This window comes from Sus scrofa, chromosome X (assembly GCF_054392235.1).
Source record: "Sus scrofa isolate SSC_HxYL_T2T_F1_AM1 chromosome X, Sscrofa_HxYL_maternal_Yorkshire_Landrace_v2.0, whole genome shotgun sequence".
NCBI lineage: Eukaryota > Metazoa > Chordata > Mammalia > Artiodactyla > Suidae > Sus > Sus scrofa.
Genome location: NC_139401.1, coordinates 119,006,191 through 119,027,561, shown reverse-complemented (window position 1 = coordinate 119,027,561; position 21,371 = coordinate 119,006,191). Strand labels below are relative to the sequence as shown.

Sequence of the window (21,371 nt, the reverse complement as noted above, 5' to 3'; positions counted from 1 at the left end):
CTGAGGAGTGGGAGAAGCCTGGACCCATGTGCCCTGGGATTTCAGACCGTAGCCTTTAAGATCGCAACCCAGAGAAGAGATGCACGTCAGGAGAGCTGCCAGGTGTTCTAGAAACAGAGAGAAAAGGGCAGCTGGGGATGGCCTGTTTCAGAAGGGCACCTTGGAAAGTAGCTCCAATTCCAGGCAACATCCCCTCCAATCCCCTCCACCCCAAATTATTGTTCATATATCTGTCCTGAGAGCAGGCAGGACTTATTCCTGCAAGTCCCTGGGATTGCTGGATGTTTCTTTCAGTGGCCAGCATCCTCGGTAGCATCTTACTCAATCTTTGGGTCCTCCACCCGTGTTTTTCCAGATCTCTTGAGTCTCCCAGACAGTCTGTCGTAGCAGGATTTTATTTCTCTGCGATGGAGCCCGTGCAGAAAACCGAGGGTCTTTTGTCTCAGAGCTTCAGAATCATAGCATCTCGTCCAGAATGACCTACTCAGCCTGGAACATTGGCGAGAAACAATGACTCTTCACCCTTTTCCTGAACAACGCTCCTTAGTCCATCTACAAACTTGAACTCCTAGGAGTCAAGCCTTCCCCAGTTCTGCTCGGCACTTCCCCGCCCCCGCCACTTTCAGATACACAGGGCCCGCTATTTCCAGGGGACAAACGCTTGCAGTTATGTGATGACTTTCACTCCCAGTCTTAGCGCCAATACCTGCCGCCTGTGATTTTTCTCCAAGGAGGTTTTTGTGTTTATTCCCCTCGGATCTGCACTTACAGGATTTGGCAGGAGGTCAGAAGGGGCTCTTATTCCTATCGCTGAAAGGACGACTGCTCCAGGACCACCCCCCAGCCAAAGCAGCACTTAACAAGCTCAACAGCACTTAATAAGGCTGCCGCTGCCAGCTGCCAGCCTTCCCTGATGTCCTGTGGTGCCCGGCATTGAGCTTAAACAGGGCCACTTGTCATGCAGATTATAAAGGACCCTTGGTGCGCAAGGCACAGACTGGGAAGCACAGCAATGGGAATGGGTGTTCCTTTATTCAAAAGAACGTGGATGCCTGAACCGAGTGGCTCAGAGGAGGAGGTGTTACAGGACCACCTAGCCTGAGCCGAATCCAGCAAGGTCAAAAGATCCCTTATTTCTGAGTGCTTCCAGCAAAGTTTCCCACTGCCTTTTGTTTGAGTGAGGGGCTTTGGAGGAGGAGGGCTCAGTGGCCAGTGAGGTAACTCAGATCTGCTTACATTTTGCAAGACATGGCATATTTTGTTCTTGGGTGGCTGTGGGATGAGAAAGAACACTGAACCCTGACCACTTGATCTAAGTCCCCAGTACCTGTCCCTTTGGAGCAAGAATTCGGCAAAGAGATTGAGACTGGTGAAGCAAATAAAGTATTTATTTATTTATTTATTCATTTATTTATTTATTTTTGTCTTTTTGCCTTTTCTAGGGCCGCTCCCGTGGCATATGGAGATTCCCAGGTTAGGGGTCTAATCGGAGCTACGGCCACCGGCCTACACCACAGCCACAGCAATGCGGGATCTGAGCCGCGTCTGCAACCCACGCCACAGCTCATGGCAACGCCGGATCCTCAACCCACTGAGCGAGGCCAGGGATCGAACCTGCAACCTCATGGTTCCTAGTCGGATTCGTTCACCACTGAGCCACAACGGGAACTCCAATAAAGTATTTATTAAGAGAGATGAGAGGGAGTCCCCATTGTGGTGCAGCAGAAAGGAATCCAACTAGGAACCATGAGGTTGCAGGATCGATCCCTGGCCTCGCTCAGTGGGTTGAGGATCTGGCATTGCCGTGAGCTGTGGTGTGGGTCGCAGACGCAGCTTAGATCCCGAGTTGCTGTGGCTGAGGCGTAGGCTGGCAGCTGTAGCTCTGATTGGACCCCTACTGGGAACCTCCTTGTGCTGCCTGCCATTGCGGCCCTAGAAAAAGAAAGAGAGAGAGAGAGAAGAGAGATTAGATCGGTGTGGCGAAAGCACAGGCAGGCTCAGGTGGTGGTGGGAGGTGCAGATAGAGAGAGAGACAGATAGAGGGAAAGAGCAAGAGGGGAAAGAGAGCCACACGTGCTTTGGAGGTGGTTTAAATCAGTTGTGTGGGGGCAGCCCTTCCAGGCTTCCTCTGGCCAATCATCTTGCTTCATCTGGCCTGGAGCCCACATTTGGCCTGACTCAGGGCCCTCCCCTGTGTGTGTGTGTGTGTGCGCGCACGTGCGTGAACATCTTTTAGCAAGGCTGGATTCTACTGCCAGGGTCTCTGGGAAGTTGACAGGAAGTACTACGGTCTGTGCCCCTCCTTTCTCTGACCCCTGGGGAACCTTTCTGTGAGTGTGTAGTTCCGGAGGTCTCTTGAACCTCAAGAATGAGGGTGGTCACTATCTTTTATCCAAGCAGGGCACAGCACCTTCTTGCTCCTGCCATCTTTTTATCTTGAAGTATCTGTCCACAGCGAAGAGATTACAGTTGCTCAGCCTGGGACCCATTGATCTCCTGCCTCAATTTCATCCTCTGCACGTGACCACACCAACCTTCTGGAATTGACAGTTTTGAGTTCTGAGTTAGTCTTCGTCCAAGGGATCGGTCTTATCACTTCGTTTCTGAGATGGGTTCTTTTTTAAAATTTTTATTAAAATATAGTTGATTTACAATGTTGTGCCAATTTCTGCTGTACAAGCTGGGTTCCGAATAAGGATGGTATCTGGTATGGTCCTAGGGATGATTAAGGAGTTCTTGGCCAGGAAGTCAGCATGGATGGGCAGGGCCAGCATTGCCTGAGTTCTTTAGTCCCCACTCAGGATGCAGCCACGCTCCACTGAGTCTGTGAGCAACATAGGGAAATGGTCCCGGCAGTGTGTGTCAGCGGGCTTCTGGCACTTCCTCTGGGACAGGCTGTGCGCCCACTCTCTCCAGCACCACCCAGCAGAAGGATCAGAGCTCACCTTGGTGAACTCCCACTTCGGAGAACTGCTTTTCAGACCTTCTGGACACTGAATCCTATCTGCTGGAACCTTCGCTATCTGTCAGATGAGCCCTGTGCCACACACATCTGTCTTACCTTTGCAATCACCAGGAACCCATGATTAGCTCTTGTTCCAGTCACATCCGCGTAGCCACTTAAAGCTGATGGATGCAAAACAGACTATCTCTTGTGTGACCTCCAACCCCACCCCACGCCACATCTAAATACAACTACTTTCAGTCACCTATTTCTGAAGTAATTAAAAGGTTCATAAATATCTGGAAAGCTCTTTGACATTCTCTGAGACAATATTCTCTGCCTTTCCAAGACTCTATTTTTCTCATTGAAAGCCAAGATATGCAGTTTTCTTTTTTACCTTCACTTTTCATAAAGGTTATGCTGACATAGATCTTACTACCAAAAAAAAAAAAATCTTTTTGATGAAATCAGGATAAATAATTCCACACATCATCAAGTGGAGAGAAGGGCTTTGAATTGGTTTCCATGGAAATCTGAAGATGAAGTAAAGTAATAATTTCAAGGCAGAGCAGCTGAATTGAAGATAATGGTAAAAATAGTTTGATAAAGAAAATAGAATAAAGTAATCAAGAGGACTCTAATCAATTATTCCTTTTTGTTTACCTTCAAGTGATTAATTTGTCTGCGTTTATTAACCTGATGAGATTAAGCAGACCTTCCTAGTGATTTATTTCGTAATTGTTTCCAAGGTTTGACATAAGCTGTGGAATTATTGAAGGTGGAGATTTAAATTCAATTACTCATGAAGCAGGTGGTGCTTCTCTTGAAAGAATATCTGAATTCACGGCCTTCCCATGTTAACATTATGAATGAAAATTATTAATTCATCTGATAGTATCTCCCAAAGACTTTTAGAAGTCATTCGGCATCCACATACTTCACTAAAAGTCAGCAGCTTCAGAACTGAACTTGTAATATAGAGAATCTAGAGACTGGAAATAAAGGCTTTTACATTAAAGATTAGTTATCCTTATACATTTTTGCGGCCAGAGCTTCTCTCCTGGGGCCTGAGCTGTGGTGCTATCATTAATGGCAGCTACCTGCTCAAGCTTTGAATGCCGGAAGAATAGCTTTCTTTGAATTTGACCAATGGCTCCCACTCTCTGTACCTTGGAAGGGCAGCCTTGGATAAGATCATGCTTTATTTTGACAGGTAACACACACACACACACACACACAGAGAGAGAGAGAGAGAGAGAGAGAGAGAGAGAGAGAGAAGGAGAGAGAGAGAGAAGGAGAGAGAGGTTGAGAGATTGAGAGGCACCTTGAAAGTCTTTAAATGAAATGACTGATCTCTTTTTGTCTCTGTGGTCACTGTTGTATTTTTCTATTCTTTCTGTGGGTATAGTAAGGATAAACGGGGTTCTCCAAACACTAATCCAGGAGCCAACTCACCATCATCCACAAAGGCCCGGAACACATCTAAGAATGGGAAGTAAGTGAAAAGTGCCCCCGTGCGTCCAACATCGCTGTCACAAAGCCATGTGCTGTCTTCTTTTGTGATTCATTCATATTCATTCAAAGATTTCCAGAATGTGTTGTGTGTGCTTCACCTTGGGCTCGTCCCTGGGGGGTTTGAGTAAGGCCTGTGTTGGGAATATTGGGTGCATGAAGGGAGACAAGAAAGAGGGGGAGGTCAGGAGATGCCTTTGGGAAGATAGCTACCAGGGCTGATTTCGAAGGGCAAGGACTTGCAGCAAGACAAGGTTTGGACTATGAGTCTCCAAAATTGAAGAAAGAAGAATCAGAGGCACTGATCAACCATCTTATGATGGCAAACTCATTTTATGAATTGCAAAATCCATGAAATCCATGAGCATTTGTCTTCTACATCCACTGTGATTTGGGGTGGATTTAGAAGAATCTGGAAAGCTGTTCCATAAGGGTCCTGGCTTGAGTACATTTACATTGTCACCATGTCACCGATTTACATGATATGTATTCTTTTCCTACTGACAAACCTGTACCATGTCCTACCTGAAAGTGTCTTTTTGGTATTGCCCAAACTTGTTTTGGCTGAACAGTTATGATGTTAGTTTAGCTCCTTGGGCTGATTCCAGAAAACAACCTTAGCTGACTGCTCCCTTTGGAGTCAGCAGAGCACGGCAGTCTGAAAGAGTGTGACCCCAGGCAAATGACATACTTCTCCTTCGAAGTGGCTGCCACCCTTCGGTGAATGGCTCGAGTCTTTTTGCAAGCTCTGTGTCTCAGGAATGTGGGGGCATCATGACAGGCAGAAATACAGCCCCAAAGGAGCATCCAGCCTGCATCTAGGAGAAGTTGAAAGATGCCTTCATCACGCTAAAAGCTCTAATCTGGCAATAAGCTATGTCACTACAAGAGCATGGCTTTGCCATGAAAGGTGAATCTGTGATGGTCATATATTTTATGTATTCAGCATATGACCATAAATGCTGCTCTTTGAATATGATCTTATTTTCAATTTCCCAAGTGAAAGATCTATTGGCTGCCTTTTTCCTCCTCCTGAATACCATTTCAAGTTTGCATATCAAGTTGGATGTGGGCTAGCTTGGAGAATATAAAAAGCAGTGGTGAAGACATAAGACTAAATCTCAGAGCAGTTAGAACTCGTTTCTGTTATTTATCACTGAGCACCACAGTCAAAATGCTGTATGAATTATGAAGAAAGGGAATTGATGCACACGTTCCCAGGCAGCCAAATGTTTCCAAATTAGTCCCAATCCACAGGCAGCATGCGCCCTCGGTTAACAGAGGTGGCGCTGGAGAATTACTTTGAACTCCATGCTTGCAGAAATGGCAGGCCCTGTCTGGCACCTTGTACATGCCTGTCCTGCTGACATCTGCACAGTCTTCGTTTATTAGACCCTGATGTATAATTAAGAATGTTTGTGGTTGCTGTTACACTTTGACGGGCCCAGTGTTCTATATCTTTTTGGCTTTGCAGGAACCCAAGGTCTCTAACCTTTTGACTGAGAGACTCTCAGTGTGAGCCCCGAAAGCAGCAGTTGGTAGACCTGGAGTTAAGATGCCATAGAGGAATTCTGTCATGGCTCAGCAGTAACAAACCTGACTAGTATCCATCAGGACGTGGGTTTGATCCCTGACCTCGCTCAGTGGGTTAAGGATCCAGCGTTGCTCTGCGCTGTGGTGTGGATCAAAGATGCAGCTTGGATCCCAAGTTGCTGTGGCTGTTGCTGTGGCATAGGCTGGCAGCTACAGCTCCAATTTGACCCTCGACCTGGGAACTTCCATATGCTGAGGGTGTGGCCCTAAAAAAATGCCATAGAGAGGGAGTTCCCTCATGGCACAGCGGGTTAAGGATTCGGCATTGCCACAGCTGTGATGCAGGTCGCAACTTGGGAGTGGGTATGATCCCTAACCCAGGAACTTCCACATGCCATGGGTGTGGCTAAAAAAAAATGCCATAGAGAATGCAGTAGGAGGCCTGCATAAATACATTCTTAAGTAGATAAACCTGATCTTAGATCCCACTTGCTGGATTTTGGATACGTCCCAAGCTTCTGCCACAGGGACGGCCTCCCTCCACACATTCGGAGCTAAAGGTTATTTATCTGCCATGTATGTGACTCCCAGATTGAGCCTTCTCTTTTCAATTCTTCATTCCTTTTGGTGATTGCTAATAAAGAGTAAAAAGTTCTCCCATTTCTAGGGTTGTCTTCCGCAATATGTTTCAGGGACCCTTTCTCTTACCTTCCATCAGTTTGCAGGAGGTTGTTGTTTGTTTGTTTTCATTCTGTCTCTGTACATTTTCTCCTTCTCAGGACGTTTTTGTCAACTGGAGAGGTACTGATGTTCCATGAATCTGGTGAGACTATTCAGGGGCATTTCCCCCACCCTTTCTAGAACAGAGTCTAGCAGTGTTTAGGCACGTGTGTTATTACAGTTCAGAGAGAGTAGTTCCATCCTGGGTTAGGGAGTATGTGCTGGGGGGGAGGGGTCCAAGGTGGATTTCTGCCCCCCACCCCCACCCCAGGGGGGCTTTTCCCCCTTGGTGCTTTTTCACAACAGTCAGCGTCCTGGGTGGGTGTTGTGCTGCTGGATTTTCTCATGCCATTTGAGTTAGCGACAGGGATGTGGAGCAGATCTAAGAGTTCCTCTATATTATTTTGAGGCCGGATAGAGGCTGGAAGACAGAGGTGTGTTCTTTTCTTCTCTGCAAAGAAATTGGCCTCCCTTCTTTTGAAGACGAGTCAAGCTGCCTCAGATATACATCATGGCCCCAAATAGTAACTCCTGAGTGTTGAGTGGGTGCTGTGGATCAACCTGTGTCCCAGACCACTTGATGTATTTTGTCTCAGGAATTCTCACCCACCAAAGGTTCATGAAGTGGGCACTATTATTATTTCCATTTTGTACATGAAGAAATTGAGGCTTAGAGAAGACATCGTGTGTCTATGTGCGGTTTCCCAGCCAATAGTTTTGGTAAAACCCTTCTTTAGCACCCATCATTGTAATGATGATACTAAAATATGTCAAGCTTTGACTTTGTGCCACTGTGCTAGACTATGGGCCACGCAAATGCAAGATACAGTAGTGCCCTCAAGGAACTCACAGTCTTAGTAGAAGAGAGAGGATGATAATGTGGTGTTTACATGTAGTCATGGGGTGCTATTGGGGCCAGCACAGTCACCCCCTAACCAATGCCAGGGTTCGGGTGGAGAAGACTTCATGTGGCAATATCAATGAAGGCTTCTGAGAAGTGACCCTTGAACCCTTTCCTTTTCTCCGCTTACCCCTCAGCGGGCAAGACTAGGTCAGAAGAGGGAAATGCAAATTAGTCATTTAGATGAGCAGAATCCTCTAATATTGATGAAAACAAGCTGGAGTTGTGGATTAGGTCAAAGCTAAAACTGAATGGCCGATTCTTGCCTTTTTTTTTTTTCCGACTTCAACCCATTTGGGGCCAACTGACAGGCTGTAGCATGGCGAGGAGCTGAAGGAAACCTACAGCTTGAAAGTTGAGTCAGTTCTGCTTGCTCTGTTTCATTGCCTGTATTGGAAGCTGAGTAGCGAGCCCTCTGTTTCGGGGAGGAACAGATGGAATGGGATATGTCTGAGCAGCAGAGCCAGACTACCCTGGCACTGGCTTTCAGGGAGGTACATGCAGTATATTCTATGCCAACAGTGAGTCAAATCGATAGGACAGAAGAGAAAATCAGTGTAGAGCCATGCCACTGAGATCAGAAAGTATAGGTTTTGCAGAGGTTGATCGGAGACCAACCAGACGAGGCTGCCATATTTAATATCACATTTGGTTTCCTTTGGTAGTGTAATCTGTTAATTTTTCCAACACATCAGGCCACGATCAATCCTTTTGTTGATCCATTGGGTTCTTCCCAGCAAGCCCTTAACCTGTCAAGGCTGAGCATAAGTCATGGTAGCCACAAGGAGCCATTACAAATTTTCATTCTGTATCAGAACATACTCACATGTCAGATGAGACCAACTCTGTTGCTGAACAGATAAGGACTCAAGAAGTTGTCAATCGCTTTCCCAGAGTCACGCATTAGTTAGTAGCAGGGATCAACCTAGAATCCTGGTGTTGTAATACCTGACCCGTGCTCTTTCTACTGCAATGTATGCTGCAGTTCTGCTCCCAGAGAGCAAGACACTTCAGCGGATCACACTGAACAAGGCTTGGAGCCTGGTCTCAGGATGGCCAGTTGAGTGCTGTGCCTGTCCTACACCACGATTCCTGTAGGGGATGAAAATGGCGACTTTGGGGAGAAGTTGGAACCATGCCACTTTAAAAAAATGTAGCAGCGCTGATGATGAAAGGAAATTCTGTGGACTTTTCCAACACTTCACTTTTTCTCCAAAATAATATCATTCTGGTTGTTTTTAGACAGTCAATATTATTGTTGAGCTTTCTCAATATTATTGTTGAGCTCTCTTGAGCCTTTAACACACCCCTTCATCAAGAAAGCAATAAAGAGAACTCATAGGTCACTACAGCTCTTCTCCCTCAAGTTAGCCAACCAAGGCTGAGGGTGTGTGTATATGTGTGTGTGTGTGCGTGGAATATTCAGAGGTATCCATTTAAAAATTAGATTGCAGGCAGTTGCAGATGATGAAGCAAATCAATCAGTCCTCCCAGTCCGAAATGTTTGTCACATAGGCTCGGGGTATGGAAGGACAAGGACCACGTTCAATGTTCAAATACTAGCGAAGGCCATGACTATTACAGGATCGGGGCAGAGTGCCCAAGCACACTGCCTGGTAAATGATACCGTAAATGTTGAATTAAGTTCCATAAATGTTGGCTTAAATGAATGAAGCCTGAGGGGGCGGGATGCTAAAATAGAGGAAAAAGGAGGACAGAAAGGGAATGTGAGACCGTTAAGTCAAACCTCACTCACTTTACAAATCTACCCAGAGCCAACCCTGATAGCAGATGCCACAGGGAAAACTGACTCCAACCTGTTTTTGCCAAAATTGTCTCATAATGAACAGATCCATTTCTTCAACAGTCTTTAGAGCCCATAGCTTCATAAATATACTAAACACACCCATGATCCTTTAGTTTTGCCTGCTTTAGAAAGAAGAGGCAAGGAGTTCCCGTCGTGGCGCAGTGGTTAATGAATCCGACTAGGAACCATGAGGTTGCGGGTTCGGTCCCTGGCCTCACTCAGCAGGTTAAGGATCCGGCGTTGCCGTGAGCTGTGGTGTAGGTCGCAGACTCGGCTCGAATCCCGCGTTGCTGTGGCTCTGGCATAGGCCGGTGGCTACAGCTCCGATTCGACCCCTAGCCTGGGAACCTCCGTATGCCACAGGTGCGGCCCTAGAAAAAGCAAAAAGACAAAAAAAAAAAAAAAAAAATAGAAAGAAGAGGCAAAATCCTGCTTGTTGAGTGTGGATTCAGTGGGTTTAGTTTTAAGTTCAGGGTAAGTGGTTTACACATGCATTGCTGGGCTTCGAGTCCTGCCTCCTGTGCTCTTACGACTGCGTCATTTCCTCTCATGGAAAGCCATGTATTTCCTCTAAGACAAAATAGGCTGTGACTGCTGATAAAATTCCTAGTTTTGCCTCAGTGTGTGGAAGTTCGTGTGTGTGTGTGTGTGTGTGTGTTGTGTGCGTGTGTGTGTGTGTGTGTGTGTGTGTGTGTGTGTGTGTGTACTTCCACTTCAGAATGCTGGTGTGCTGTACGAGCATAGTGATCAAATGGCCAAATATTCAACTTTTCAAATAATCTCTGTCGTCTTATGTGATGATGATGTCAGTAGTGCCTCAGTTTAGCTATTAGACCAAGTCTATCATCGCGAAGGCTTGTGAAAAACCAAAGTCCCAAGCCAACCCACCTCTCCCTCACCCTCCCTCTCCACCCCTCCCTCCTTCTCCTTCCCCTCTCTCTCTGCGGTTGCTCCTTGGCAGCCAAAGACAAATGACCAAAACATAGGCCCGTGTCAGAATGTATTTCTAGGAACAACTTTTAGCAGAGTGTGCCCAAGAATCTCTACCTTTGTAGCCTAACTGCCTTTTCCCCTACAATATGCCCCACCCAGGAGAGTGTGAGTCCTTTGATCACAACCAAAACAAGTCACATCTAGCCCAGAAAGCACACGCATGAATAAGGCAGGAAAGTAACATGAGACATTTGCAAAGGACTTTTAATAGCAAGGGCTAGGAGTTCCCGTTGTGGCTCAGCGGAAACGCATCTGACTAGCATCCATGAAGACACAGGTTCGATCCCTGGTCTCACTCAGTGGGTTAGGCATCTGGCATTGCCGTGAACTGTGACCTAGGTCGCAGATGCTGCTCGGGTCTGACATCACTGTGGCGGTGGTGTGGGCTGGTAACTGTAGCTCTGATTCAACCCCTAGCCTGGGAACCTCCATATGCAGCAGGTGTGGCCCTAAAAAGACCAAAGAGGAGTTCCCGTCGTGGCGCAGTGGTTAACGAATCTGACTAGGAACCATGAGGTTGCGGGTTCAATCCCTGCCCTTGCTCAGTGGGTTAAGGATCCGGCGTTGTCGTGAGCTGTGGTGTAGCTTGCAGACGCGGCTCGGATCCCGCGTTGCTGTGGCTCTGGCGTAGGCTGGCGGCTACAGCTCCGATTCGACTCCTAGCCTGGGAACCTCCATATGCCGTGGGAGCGGCCCAAAGAAATAGCAAAAAGCCAAAAAAAAAAAAAAAAAAAAAAAAAAAGACCAAAGAAAGTGGGGGGGTAAAGAACACATAAGTTTGCCACATTTTGAAGATTCACCTAGTGCTAACTAGCTGTAGTAGGGGGCTATTCAAAGATCTCTTTATATAAATTAATCATGCCATCTTGTGTGTATTTGAAAGCACATCAGCTTTGGAGTTATCAGATAGACCTGGATTTGAATCCTGGCTCTATCACTGATTAACTTTGTGCCTACCTCAATGGGCTATTGTGAGGATAAAATACCCTGATCCAAGAAAGGCTCTTCTAGTGCCTGGCACATAGCAAGTGCTCAATAAATGTCAACTAGTGATTATGCCTGCTTCAGCTGCCAACATACTGCAGCTGGGGACAATGTGACCTGGCCTGTATGATTGTGACCAAATAAGAGGTCTGGTTATCTGCTTTGCCAGCACCAGAAATGGGGAAGCAGAAGCCTCAGAACCTCTGGCAATACTTAAATAATGCCCCCAGATTGAGTGAGGGAAGAAATTACTGGAGGAGTTCCCATTGCGGCTTAGCCAAAACGAATCTGACTAGGATCCATGAGGACGCAGGTTCTATCCCTGGCCTCACTCCGTGGCTTAAGGATCCGGCGTTGCCGTGAGCGGTGGTGTCGGTCGCACATGCAGCTTGGATCTGGCGTGGTTGTGGCTGTAGTGTGGGCCGGCAGCTATAGCTCTCTTTCGACCCCTAGCCTGGGAACCTTCATATGCCGCAGGTGCGGCCCTAAAAAGAAAAAAAAAAATAATTAACTTTTAAAAAAAAGAAATTACTGAAGGATCCAAGAAGAAACAATCCTGTCTTGGAAATATTTCCTCGTGGGTCCACGTGCATGTCTGTGCTGGTTAGGATGCAGAGGGTACTAATTAACATAATAAACTCCCCCTAAATGTCGGACCGTCGGTGCTAATGATGGTTCTACAGCGTAGTCAAGACGAGTGTTCTGTTAACGGAGCCTTAGAAGGCAAGAGCTATTTTTCTTCCTTCTCACCTGCCGCACAGAATCATGGACTCAACACACTGCTCTCCAGAACCAGGGTCCTCAATAGCTCGATGTCTCCCTCCGTGGCCTACGGGGTTGGGAACTCTCATTGGCACGCCTCTGGCCGAGCTCGGGGTTGCATTCACATCCCAGGGGCTGGCTGGAATCCCACTCCTCGCTCTCATTGGAGCAGGCCTGGGAATGCAGGGAAGAACCATGTCAAGCAGGACTCCTCCGTTTTTCTCCAAATAACAGATCTCTGTGTCTGCCTCTCTATTGCAGCCCCTCTTCAACTCCTCTCTTTCTCCCACCCTCTTTCCCTTCCTCCTTCTCCCCCCTCCCCCGCCACCATCCATCTAACTACCAAGGCTCCAACTTGCCCTTATACCCCCATATTTTCAGCTCCTGGCCCAGCTCTTCCTGAGGTGAAGGAATTATAGAGGCTCAATCAGTGGCATCTTCTGATGCCTCTGAGCCACATCCATTGTTTTCCAGACAAATAACCAATTCGCCGTGGCCCACTAGGGTTTGCAGTACTAAGCGAGTATGGGAACCACAGGGCAAAACTGTCATGCTATTCAAAAAATGACTATGAAGCCAACACTGATTAAAAGTCTGGAGTGTAGAAGCATTTAAATGTAGTGTCGAAAATTTTAATTTGTGGAAATTCAACTTATCATTATTTGCTTTTCTGGATTACGCCTTTGGTGGCACATCTGAGAAATCTTTGCCTAACCCAAAGTTGCAAAGGTTTTTGCCTATGTTTTCTTCTAGATGTTTTATAGTTTAGGTTTTAAATTTAAGGCCATTAACCGATTTGAGTTAATTTTTGCATATGGTGCAAGGTAGAGATCAAAGTTTTGTGTTGTTTTACATATGTATATCTAGTTGTTCCACTACCATTTCTCTTTTTTTAATTACTCAATGAATTTTATTACATTTATAGTTGTACGACAATCATCACAACCCAATTTTATAGCATCCAGTACCACTTCTTAAGAAAATTCTTTCTCCATTGAACTACCTTGGCACTTTTGTTGAAAGTCAAAAAACAATTTACATATATATATATATTTTTAATCTTTTCTACATTCTTAATTGATTAATATCTTACCCTTATGCCACTTTGACATGGTCTTGATGACTCTAGCTTTATGATAAGTTTTGAAATTAGATGCTGTGATTCTTCCAACTTCATTCTTCCTTTTCAGAGTTATTTTGGATATCCTAGGTCCTTTGCATTTCCATATGCATTTTAGAATCAGCCTGCACATTTCCAGAAAAAGAAAAAAACCTGCTGGGCTTTGGGCAGGGATTATGGTGAACTGGGGAGAGCTGACAACGTAACAATACTGAGTCTTACAAGCCATGAATGCAGTGTATCTCTCCATTTATTTGGATCTCCTTTAATTTCACTCAGCAATGATTTGTAGTTTTCAGAGTACATGTTTTTCCCATCTTTTGTCAGATTTCATACTTTGGATGCTATGGTAAATAGCATCCTTTCATTTTAACTTCTAGTTGTTCATGTCTAGGATATAGGAGGACAATTGATATTTGTATACCACTCATATTCTGTGAACTTTCTAAGCTCACATATTAGTTCCAGGACCTTTTTTGAAGATTCCATTGATTTTTCTCCATAGAAGATTATGTCGTTTGTGAATAAAGGCAGTTTTAGTCTTCTTTTCCAGTATGGATGACTTTTTTCCTTTGCCTTACTGCACTGGCTAGAACCTCTAGTATGGTGTTGAATAGCTATGAGTTATTTGGTGTGCAAATAGTTCCCACCCATTAAGTTTTGCAAAAAGATGCATAAAAACGATGGAGACATAGTCGAACAACAGAAGTGTCCTCTAAAGATACTATTTTGGGGGCATATAAATCATCACTGCCTTTATCAAAAGGCCAAAGCTAGATTCCCAAGGGACTGCACAGAAATTGTATCTGGAAAAAGTAGGTACAATTCATGGACAGGGGGAGGATAATTAAAAGCATAACACAAAATGAAAAATAAACTCTAACTTTCGTGGAATCACATACACTCTTCCCATTGTTCTCATTCTCCCATTCATATTTTCTCCCTCTCTCTTTTCTCTCCCTGCCTCCCTCTCCCCACTCCCTCCTCTCTCCCTCCTTGAGTTCTTTAAAAGAAACAGTATAGTTTAATGATTAAGAGCCCAGTTGCTGCTTTTCATTTTTATTTTTATTTTTGTCTTTTTTAGGGTTGCACCTGCGGCATATGGAAGTTAATGGGCTAGCGGTCCAATCGGAGCTACAGCTGCCGGCCTACGCCACAGCCACAGCACCGCAGGATCCAAGCTCACCACGACGCTGGATCCCTAAACCACTGAGTGAGGCCAGGGATCGAACCTTCATCCTCATGGATACTAGTCGGGTTCATAACCTGCTGAGCCACAACGAGAACTCCCCAGTTGCTGCTTTAAAATCCCAACACTTCCCTGGGCAAATTTCTGACTCTCTCTCTCTCTGCATCAGTTTCTTCACTTGTAAAAAGGGGATACTAATAGTGTCTGCTTCGTAGGATTTTCTTAAGGATTAAATTCTTCATTCAGTCAAATATTTTATTGCATGCCTATGAGATACCAGCTACTATTATAAGCTCTTGGGACACAGCAATGAACAAAACAGTCAAAACTCCCTCCCCTCATGCCCATTCTGGTAGAGGGATACTGTCATTAAACAAACAACTGAACTATACAGTATTGCAAAAGGGAACAAGTTGTAAGGGGACCAAAGGGCAAGGCAGGGGGATAAGAAGTGATGCAGACAGGAAGTCTGTAAATTTAAATAAAGTGCTTGGGGAAGACCTCACTGAAAAATGACATTTGCAGAAAGATTTAATTTAAATAAGGTAATACATCTTGAAAAATGAGAGCCATTCCTCACATATAGCAAATATACAATAATGCTTTTTAAACTACAATTTATTGAGTACTTTCTATGTGTCAGGCACTGCGCAAAGTGCTTTACGTAATATTATCTTGTTTAATTGTTATATAAGCCTATAAAGCAAAGGTTATTATTAGCTCTTTTAACTGACAAGGAATCCGAGGTGACATCGACTTGTTTCAGGTCACATAGGTGATAGATGATGGGGCCAGGATTCCAACCATGTCTGGGCTTGTCCCATGAGGCTAAGGTCATCCATCCTTTCTGAAGATGCCCTTTGTGCATGGGGAACTGTACCAGACCTTGATTCACAAGGACTAGGAGACTGGTCCTGCTGCTGGAGCCTTAGTTGGAGGGAATAGTATTGAGTAGGAAGAAGATTCTTCAGGGGTCATGGAATGTAGTGACATATCATCTTAGTATTTCAACTTGAAGATAAGAATGATTGTCCCTGGGAGTCCACCACCAACACCCGGCCCGGACACTTTTGTTACTACATGTGTTGGGTGCACACAATCCGAGAATGGAGGAAAGAGGTAAAACTACATTACGGGCCAGTGGCTGTTGCTTCCATTATAAAACATGCTTTGGGTTTTCAGGATGGTTGCTTGCAAAGAGTAAAATGGAAAAGAAAAATGAGGCAGGACTCAGCTCACGGATGGGTTGCACTATAAATTTTGCCTGGAAAGTGCTGGTGATGCTATAAAATTCAGGACACCAGCTGTTTGTGTTTGCTTGAAGTAGCATTGGTACTGGATGATTAAGATGTCACATACATTTGAAGCACAAACCATCAGTCCCTGGATATCTAGCATCCCTGGATGGTGAAGATGGTCCAAGGAGAACATCATGCTGCTTGAAGGATATATTTATACAATATCACAAGCCACAGTAGGGTTGAGTATGGCTGGAGATGGGGACAACTGCAAAACCCGACTGCTTGAATTGACTGGATAATTTCATCAAAATGGTCAGTTGACTAGTCCTGTGCAGACCTGCTATATGTTTGGCCATCGCTGCCTGCAAAGCTTAGAGTGCATCAGGAGATACATGTGCGGGGGGAGGGAATCGAGTCTAGTTACGCCTCAAACGCCTCATAATAAAAAGAATGCTTCCCTTGTATAGTATTTTTTACTTTGCAAAGAGCATTCTTTTTAATTTATTTTTTACCTTTTATTATTATTTTTTTCTATGGTACAGCATGGTGACCCAGGTACACATACATGTATGCATTCTTTTTTCTCACATTACATGTTCCATCCTAAGTGACTAGACGGAGTTCCCAGGGCTACACAGCACATCCCATTGCCAATTCATCCCGAAGGCAACAGTCCGCATCTGTTAACCCCAATTCTTACCCATTATTTCATTTAATTTTACCAACAACCCACGGATTGTATCTACAGCTTAGACGAGGGAAACTACCTTAGACAAGGAAACTACAACTAAGGCTAAAACAGAGAAAAGAAAAGAAAAAGAAAAAACAAAAGAAAACTCAGGCTGGGAGAAGACATATTTTACCCCAAGCCACACAGATAGTAAGTGGCAGAGCCATGAATGAAAGCAGGGTTCATTTCTCTCTAAATCCTAAATTCTTTTCCCTACTCCGTAGAGCCCCAGAGCAGGCGACTCTTCAATTAAAGTCAAATAATAATACCACTAATAAAAGCAAAACATAGAATACATGTAGATAGAGAACTTAGAGAATTCATTCCCAACAAAAGCAGTCAAGATGGCCAACTATATATAACAAGGACCAGGGATAACACTGATTGAGCGCTTCCTATGCACCAGGCCCTATTCTAAGTGCTTGAATGCATGCATTTGCTCATTTAATCTGACAACTGCCCCCTGACATTGGTTCAAGAAGAGCGCATCACTTGCTCCGACTGCATGGATCATACCCAGTCCCGAAGGTTCCCTTCAGGGTGGCTGTGCGGGCATCGGCTGAGACAAGCTTGTAGCGTGGCTGCCGCGTGGAGCTGTGCCAGGACGGTGATGCTCCAAGCCTTTGCATCTAAAGAGTTTGGCTTTTTTGGCATCAAAGAGTGTACTGACAGAAGTAGGAGTGCTGGGCTTGCTTCCAAGTGGCTCCTCAGCAGTGTCCTCCTCTCCCATTGTTAGGGAGGACGTGTGTTCTCCGCGGCTTTGATGAGATGCTCTCCATGCAGCCTCTGCCTGCTTAGCTTCATTTCTCCCATTCACGCCTATGGAAGCTTCCAGGGCGACCAGGCTATTTTGTGCCTTCACAGTAGGCACAGGGCACTTGCTTCCACTGGGAACTCTGGCAGAAAAGAGTTCGCGTCCACTACCAGCCCACATCCCTTTCCCAGGACTGTTCCTTCTTCTGCGAAATGCAGATAACCTTTCTTGTCACTCCTCCTGGCATCACCAGGAGGGTATGAAAACAAGCAGTAGCATGTCTCTAAAGCCCTGTCAAAAAATAGTCAGTCATACATACACTCTTTCTAGTGTCTTCCGGAACTTTCCACAAAAGCGCATCTCCATGGAAGAAAAAGTGACAGGTTCAGACTCTTTTCCTGAGGGTGTTGACTGTCCTTCTGCCAGGTCTGCAGTGGTTGCCCCTGTTATCCTGCAAGCTGGCACGCCTTTTCCCAGGCACACGGTTGGTGCCTCACCAAATAGTCATTTCTCTACTGTCCTTTTTTTAAAAAAATTTTTGTGTGGCCACACCCGTGGCATATGAAAGTTCCCGGGGAATGAGGGATTAAATCTGAGCCACAGCTGTGACCTACACCACAACTGCAGCAATGCCAGATCTGTTAACCCACTGTGCCAGGGCCACGGATCAAACCCATGCCTTCACAGAGACCTGAGCCTCTGCAGTCAGATTCTTAACCCACTGTGCCACATTGGGAACTCCATTCATTTCTCTGCTATCCTTCTTTGGTCTCGATATTTCAGGGACCACTTAGACATAAGCAGCTTTATCCTTGTAAACACATTTTTTGGACTCTGTGGGCTTCTTTGCCTGGATTCGTGTCATTCACGTGTTGGCAAGGAAGAAACAAATGCATGCTATAGTGGATGACTGTGGGTTTATAGTGTTTTTTTTTCCTTTTTTCTTATAAAATGGCTGTCCTTGTTACCATTCATTACCAAATGCCTGCAGTTGACAAGGCCCTTTGTGCTGAGCTAAGGAGTACCCTCCCCCACTCCCTGCTCTGCACATGCCTTCTGGTGGGGACTCTGTCCATTCTGTCACTTTCTAGTTCCGTGTCTAACAGATGAAAAAAAGCCTAGAAAGGAGTTCCTATTGTAGCTCAGCGGGTTAAGAACCCAACTAGTATCCATGAGGATTCGGGTTGGATCCCTGGCCTCGCTCAGTGGGTTGAGGATCTGGTGTTGCTGTGAGCTGTGGTGTAGCTCAGACCCCAAGATGCTGTGGCTGTGGTGTAGGCCACAGCTGCAGCTCTGATTCGACCCCTAGCCTGGAAGCTTCCATATGCCATGAGTTTGGCACTGAAAGGGCTGGGGCAGGGGAGGCTGGAAAGAAGTCTAAAGAAGAGACCTAGCCTCATAGAGCCACTGTGGTGCACTTACCACATCCTTTGTGTAGACCAGTGCTTTTATATGTGCTGTGTAGCTCTTGTTTTTTTTGTTGTTGTTGTTGTTGGTTTTTTTTTTTTTTTTTTTTTTTTGCCCTTTCTAGGGCCGCTCCCTCGGCATATGGAGGGTCCCAGGCTAGGGGGCAAATCGGAGACATAGCCGCAGGCCTACGCCACAGCCACAGCCACGCCAGATCCAAGCCACGTCTGCGACCTACACCACAGGTCACGGCAACGCCAGATCCTTAACCCAGTGAGTGAGGCCAGGGATCGAACCCGCAACCTCATGGTTCCTAGTCGAATTCATTAACCACTGAGCCACGACGGGAACTCCCACTCTTGGGTTTTGAAGCCGGACCTCGGAGCCTGCTGAAAGTGGCTAATTGTTCAGACAATTTGGTCTGAACATTAGCTCCTCAGTGGGCTAATGAGGAATCTCAAGTAAATAGATGGGATTCCAGGATGCTACGCCAGCTCTTCCTGAGTGGCTGTTTTAATCTGTTACATATATTGAGGTCTGATTCCATTTTTATTTTTTTAAGTTTTTTTTTTTTTTTTTTTGGACACACCTGCGGAAGTTCCCCGGCCAGGCATCGAACCCGTGCCACAGAAATGACAGTGCTGGATCCTTAACCCACTGAGCCACCAGGGAATGCCTTGATTTCATTTGTTAAAGCCCTGCTGCTTAGAATGGGTTTGGTAACCACCGATGCGCAGCCAGCCTGAGGATATTTGCGGAGCAGAGTGTCAGATAACAGCTTTCTCCACCCTGCCCCAGCTCCCCAGTGACAGACAAGGTAACTCTGAGTGTTGGGCAGAGTCTGGCAGTCCCCTTTCTCAATTCTACCCGCTCTTAAAAACAAACAAACAAAAAAAAACAATAGGAGAGGTAAAGGAAAAAACAGATACTTCCCTTATGCCCAAATTGCTCTGAACAGATGAAAGGAACCCGACCCACAGGCAATTGTTCCCTGAGATTAAGGCCCCAAACCCAGGCTGAACCTGGGATTTCACTTGGAGGGGAAGAAAAATGCCACCGATTTCCAGTAATGCTCCCCAGTTGACTTCTGCTCTGAAGACTGAATAGAACACACACTATTTCCACTCCATTTCCTTAAACTGGCCCCTGTGCTTGGCTGTAGTGAAACCTGGAAGGGAGAAAAAGACCATTAGCTGGAGGAGAGGATTATTTTGGTTGCTTAAGCCATCCTCTGCTGGAAAATAGTCAAGTGGGTGTTTAGGCCAAAGTCTGACTTGTTACTCTGAAGCCATTAGAAGGCTGTCCCCCACCCCGGGGTGGGGTGGGGTGCTTCTAGTATTTATGCATTGTAGGTATTCTACATAACCCTATGCACAATGTTGTTATCATTTTTCAACTCTCTCTCTAGTGTTTTATTTTACGTTTGCTGACTGATTCACCTTTTTATCGTCAACAATAAAGCGTCACGATCAGCCCAGCCCTCCGCTTGGTCATACTGGTCTCATCTGCTACATTCCCTTTTTCCCATAGCGGTGCAGCCATCTTGAATGGCCTCCAACCTTCATCTACGCCAAAATCCTAGTTTGTTGGAAAGAGCACTTTTCTTTTCTTTTTTTTTTAGGTTTACTTATTTATTTATTTTTATTTTGTTTTATTTTTATTTTTTATTGTTATTTCCCCCAACACAATTTTTTTCCCACTGTATAGCATGGGGACCCAGTTACACATACACGTATTCATAATTTTTTCTCCCATTGTCATGCTACGTTGTAAGTATCTAGACATAGTTCCCAGTGCTACCCAGCAGGATCTCATTGCTAATCCATTCCGAAAGCAATAGTTTGTATCTATTAACCCCCAGCTCCCAATCCACCCCACTCCTTCCCCCTCCCCCCGGGCAACCACAAGTCTATTCTCCAAGTCCATGATTTTTCTTTTCTGTGGAAAGGTTCACTTGTGCTGTATATTAGGTACCTGATATAAGTGATATCATAAGGTATTTGTCTTTTTCTTTCTGACTTACCCCTTAGTATGAGAGTCTCTAGTTCCATCCATGTTGCTGCAAATGGCGTTATTTTGTTCTTTTTGATGACCTAGTAGTATTCCATTGTGTATATGTACCACATCTTCTTAGTCCAATCATCTGTTATGGACATTTAGGTTGTTTCCATGTCTTGGCTATTGTGAATAGTGCTGCCATGAACATGTGGGTGCATGTGTCTATCTGAATGAGAATTTTGTCTGGATATATGCCTGAGAGTGGGATTGCTGGGTCATATGGTAGTTCTACATTTAGTTTTCTGAGGTCCCTCCTTACTGTTTCCATAGTGGTTGTGCCAATTTACATTCCCACCAGCAGTGCAGGAGGGTTCCCTTTTCTCCACACCCTCTCCAGCATTTGCTATTTGTGGACGTATTAATGATAGCCATTCTGACTGGTGTAAGGTGGTACTTCATGGTAGTTTTGATTTGCATTTCTCTAATAATCAGGGATGCTGAGCACTTTTTCATGTGCTTGTTGGCCATCTGTATATCTTCCTTGGAGAAATGTCTATTCAGGTGGAAAGAGCACTCTTCTCTCAAATTAGGTAAATACACTTTTGTATCCCCACTCTGGTATCTTGGACAAGTTACTGAATATCTTTGAGTCTCAGTTTCCTCATCTGTGAAATGGGGGTAATAATTGGACTTCTGTTTCTACTAGAGATCCTTTGCGGGTTCAGTGAGATAACTTATGCAAATATTCTGGCCCATATGGGTGCTCATTACATGGA

General features: G+C 45.3%; 1 protein-coding gene across 4 annotated transcripts in view; it reads left to right on the top strand.

Moving 5' to 3' along the window:
• The window catches only part of HS6ST2 (heparan sulfate 6-O-sulfotransferase 2), a 287,234-nt gene that overhangs the window by 240,921 nt on the left and 24,942 nt on the right, over nucleotides 1-21,371 (top strand). For 2 of the 4 annotated variants that reach the window (XM_085006637.1, XM_021079794.2), the window contains one exon: nucleotides 4,353-4,439. The exons of the other annotated variants lie outside the window; for them this stretch is intronic. In XM_085006637.1, coding sequence (XP_084862763.1) covers nucleotides 4,353-4,439 — 87 coding nt within the window. The remainder of the gene's footprint in view (nucleotides 1-4,352; nucleotides 4,440-21,371) is intronic. 4 annotated transcript variants of the gene reach the window in all.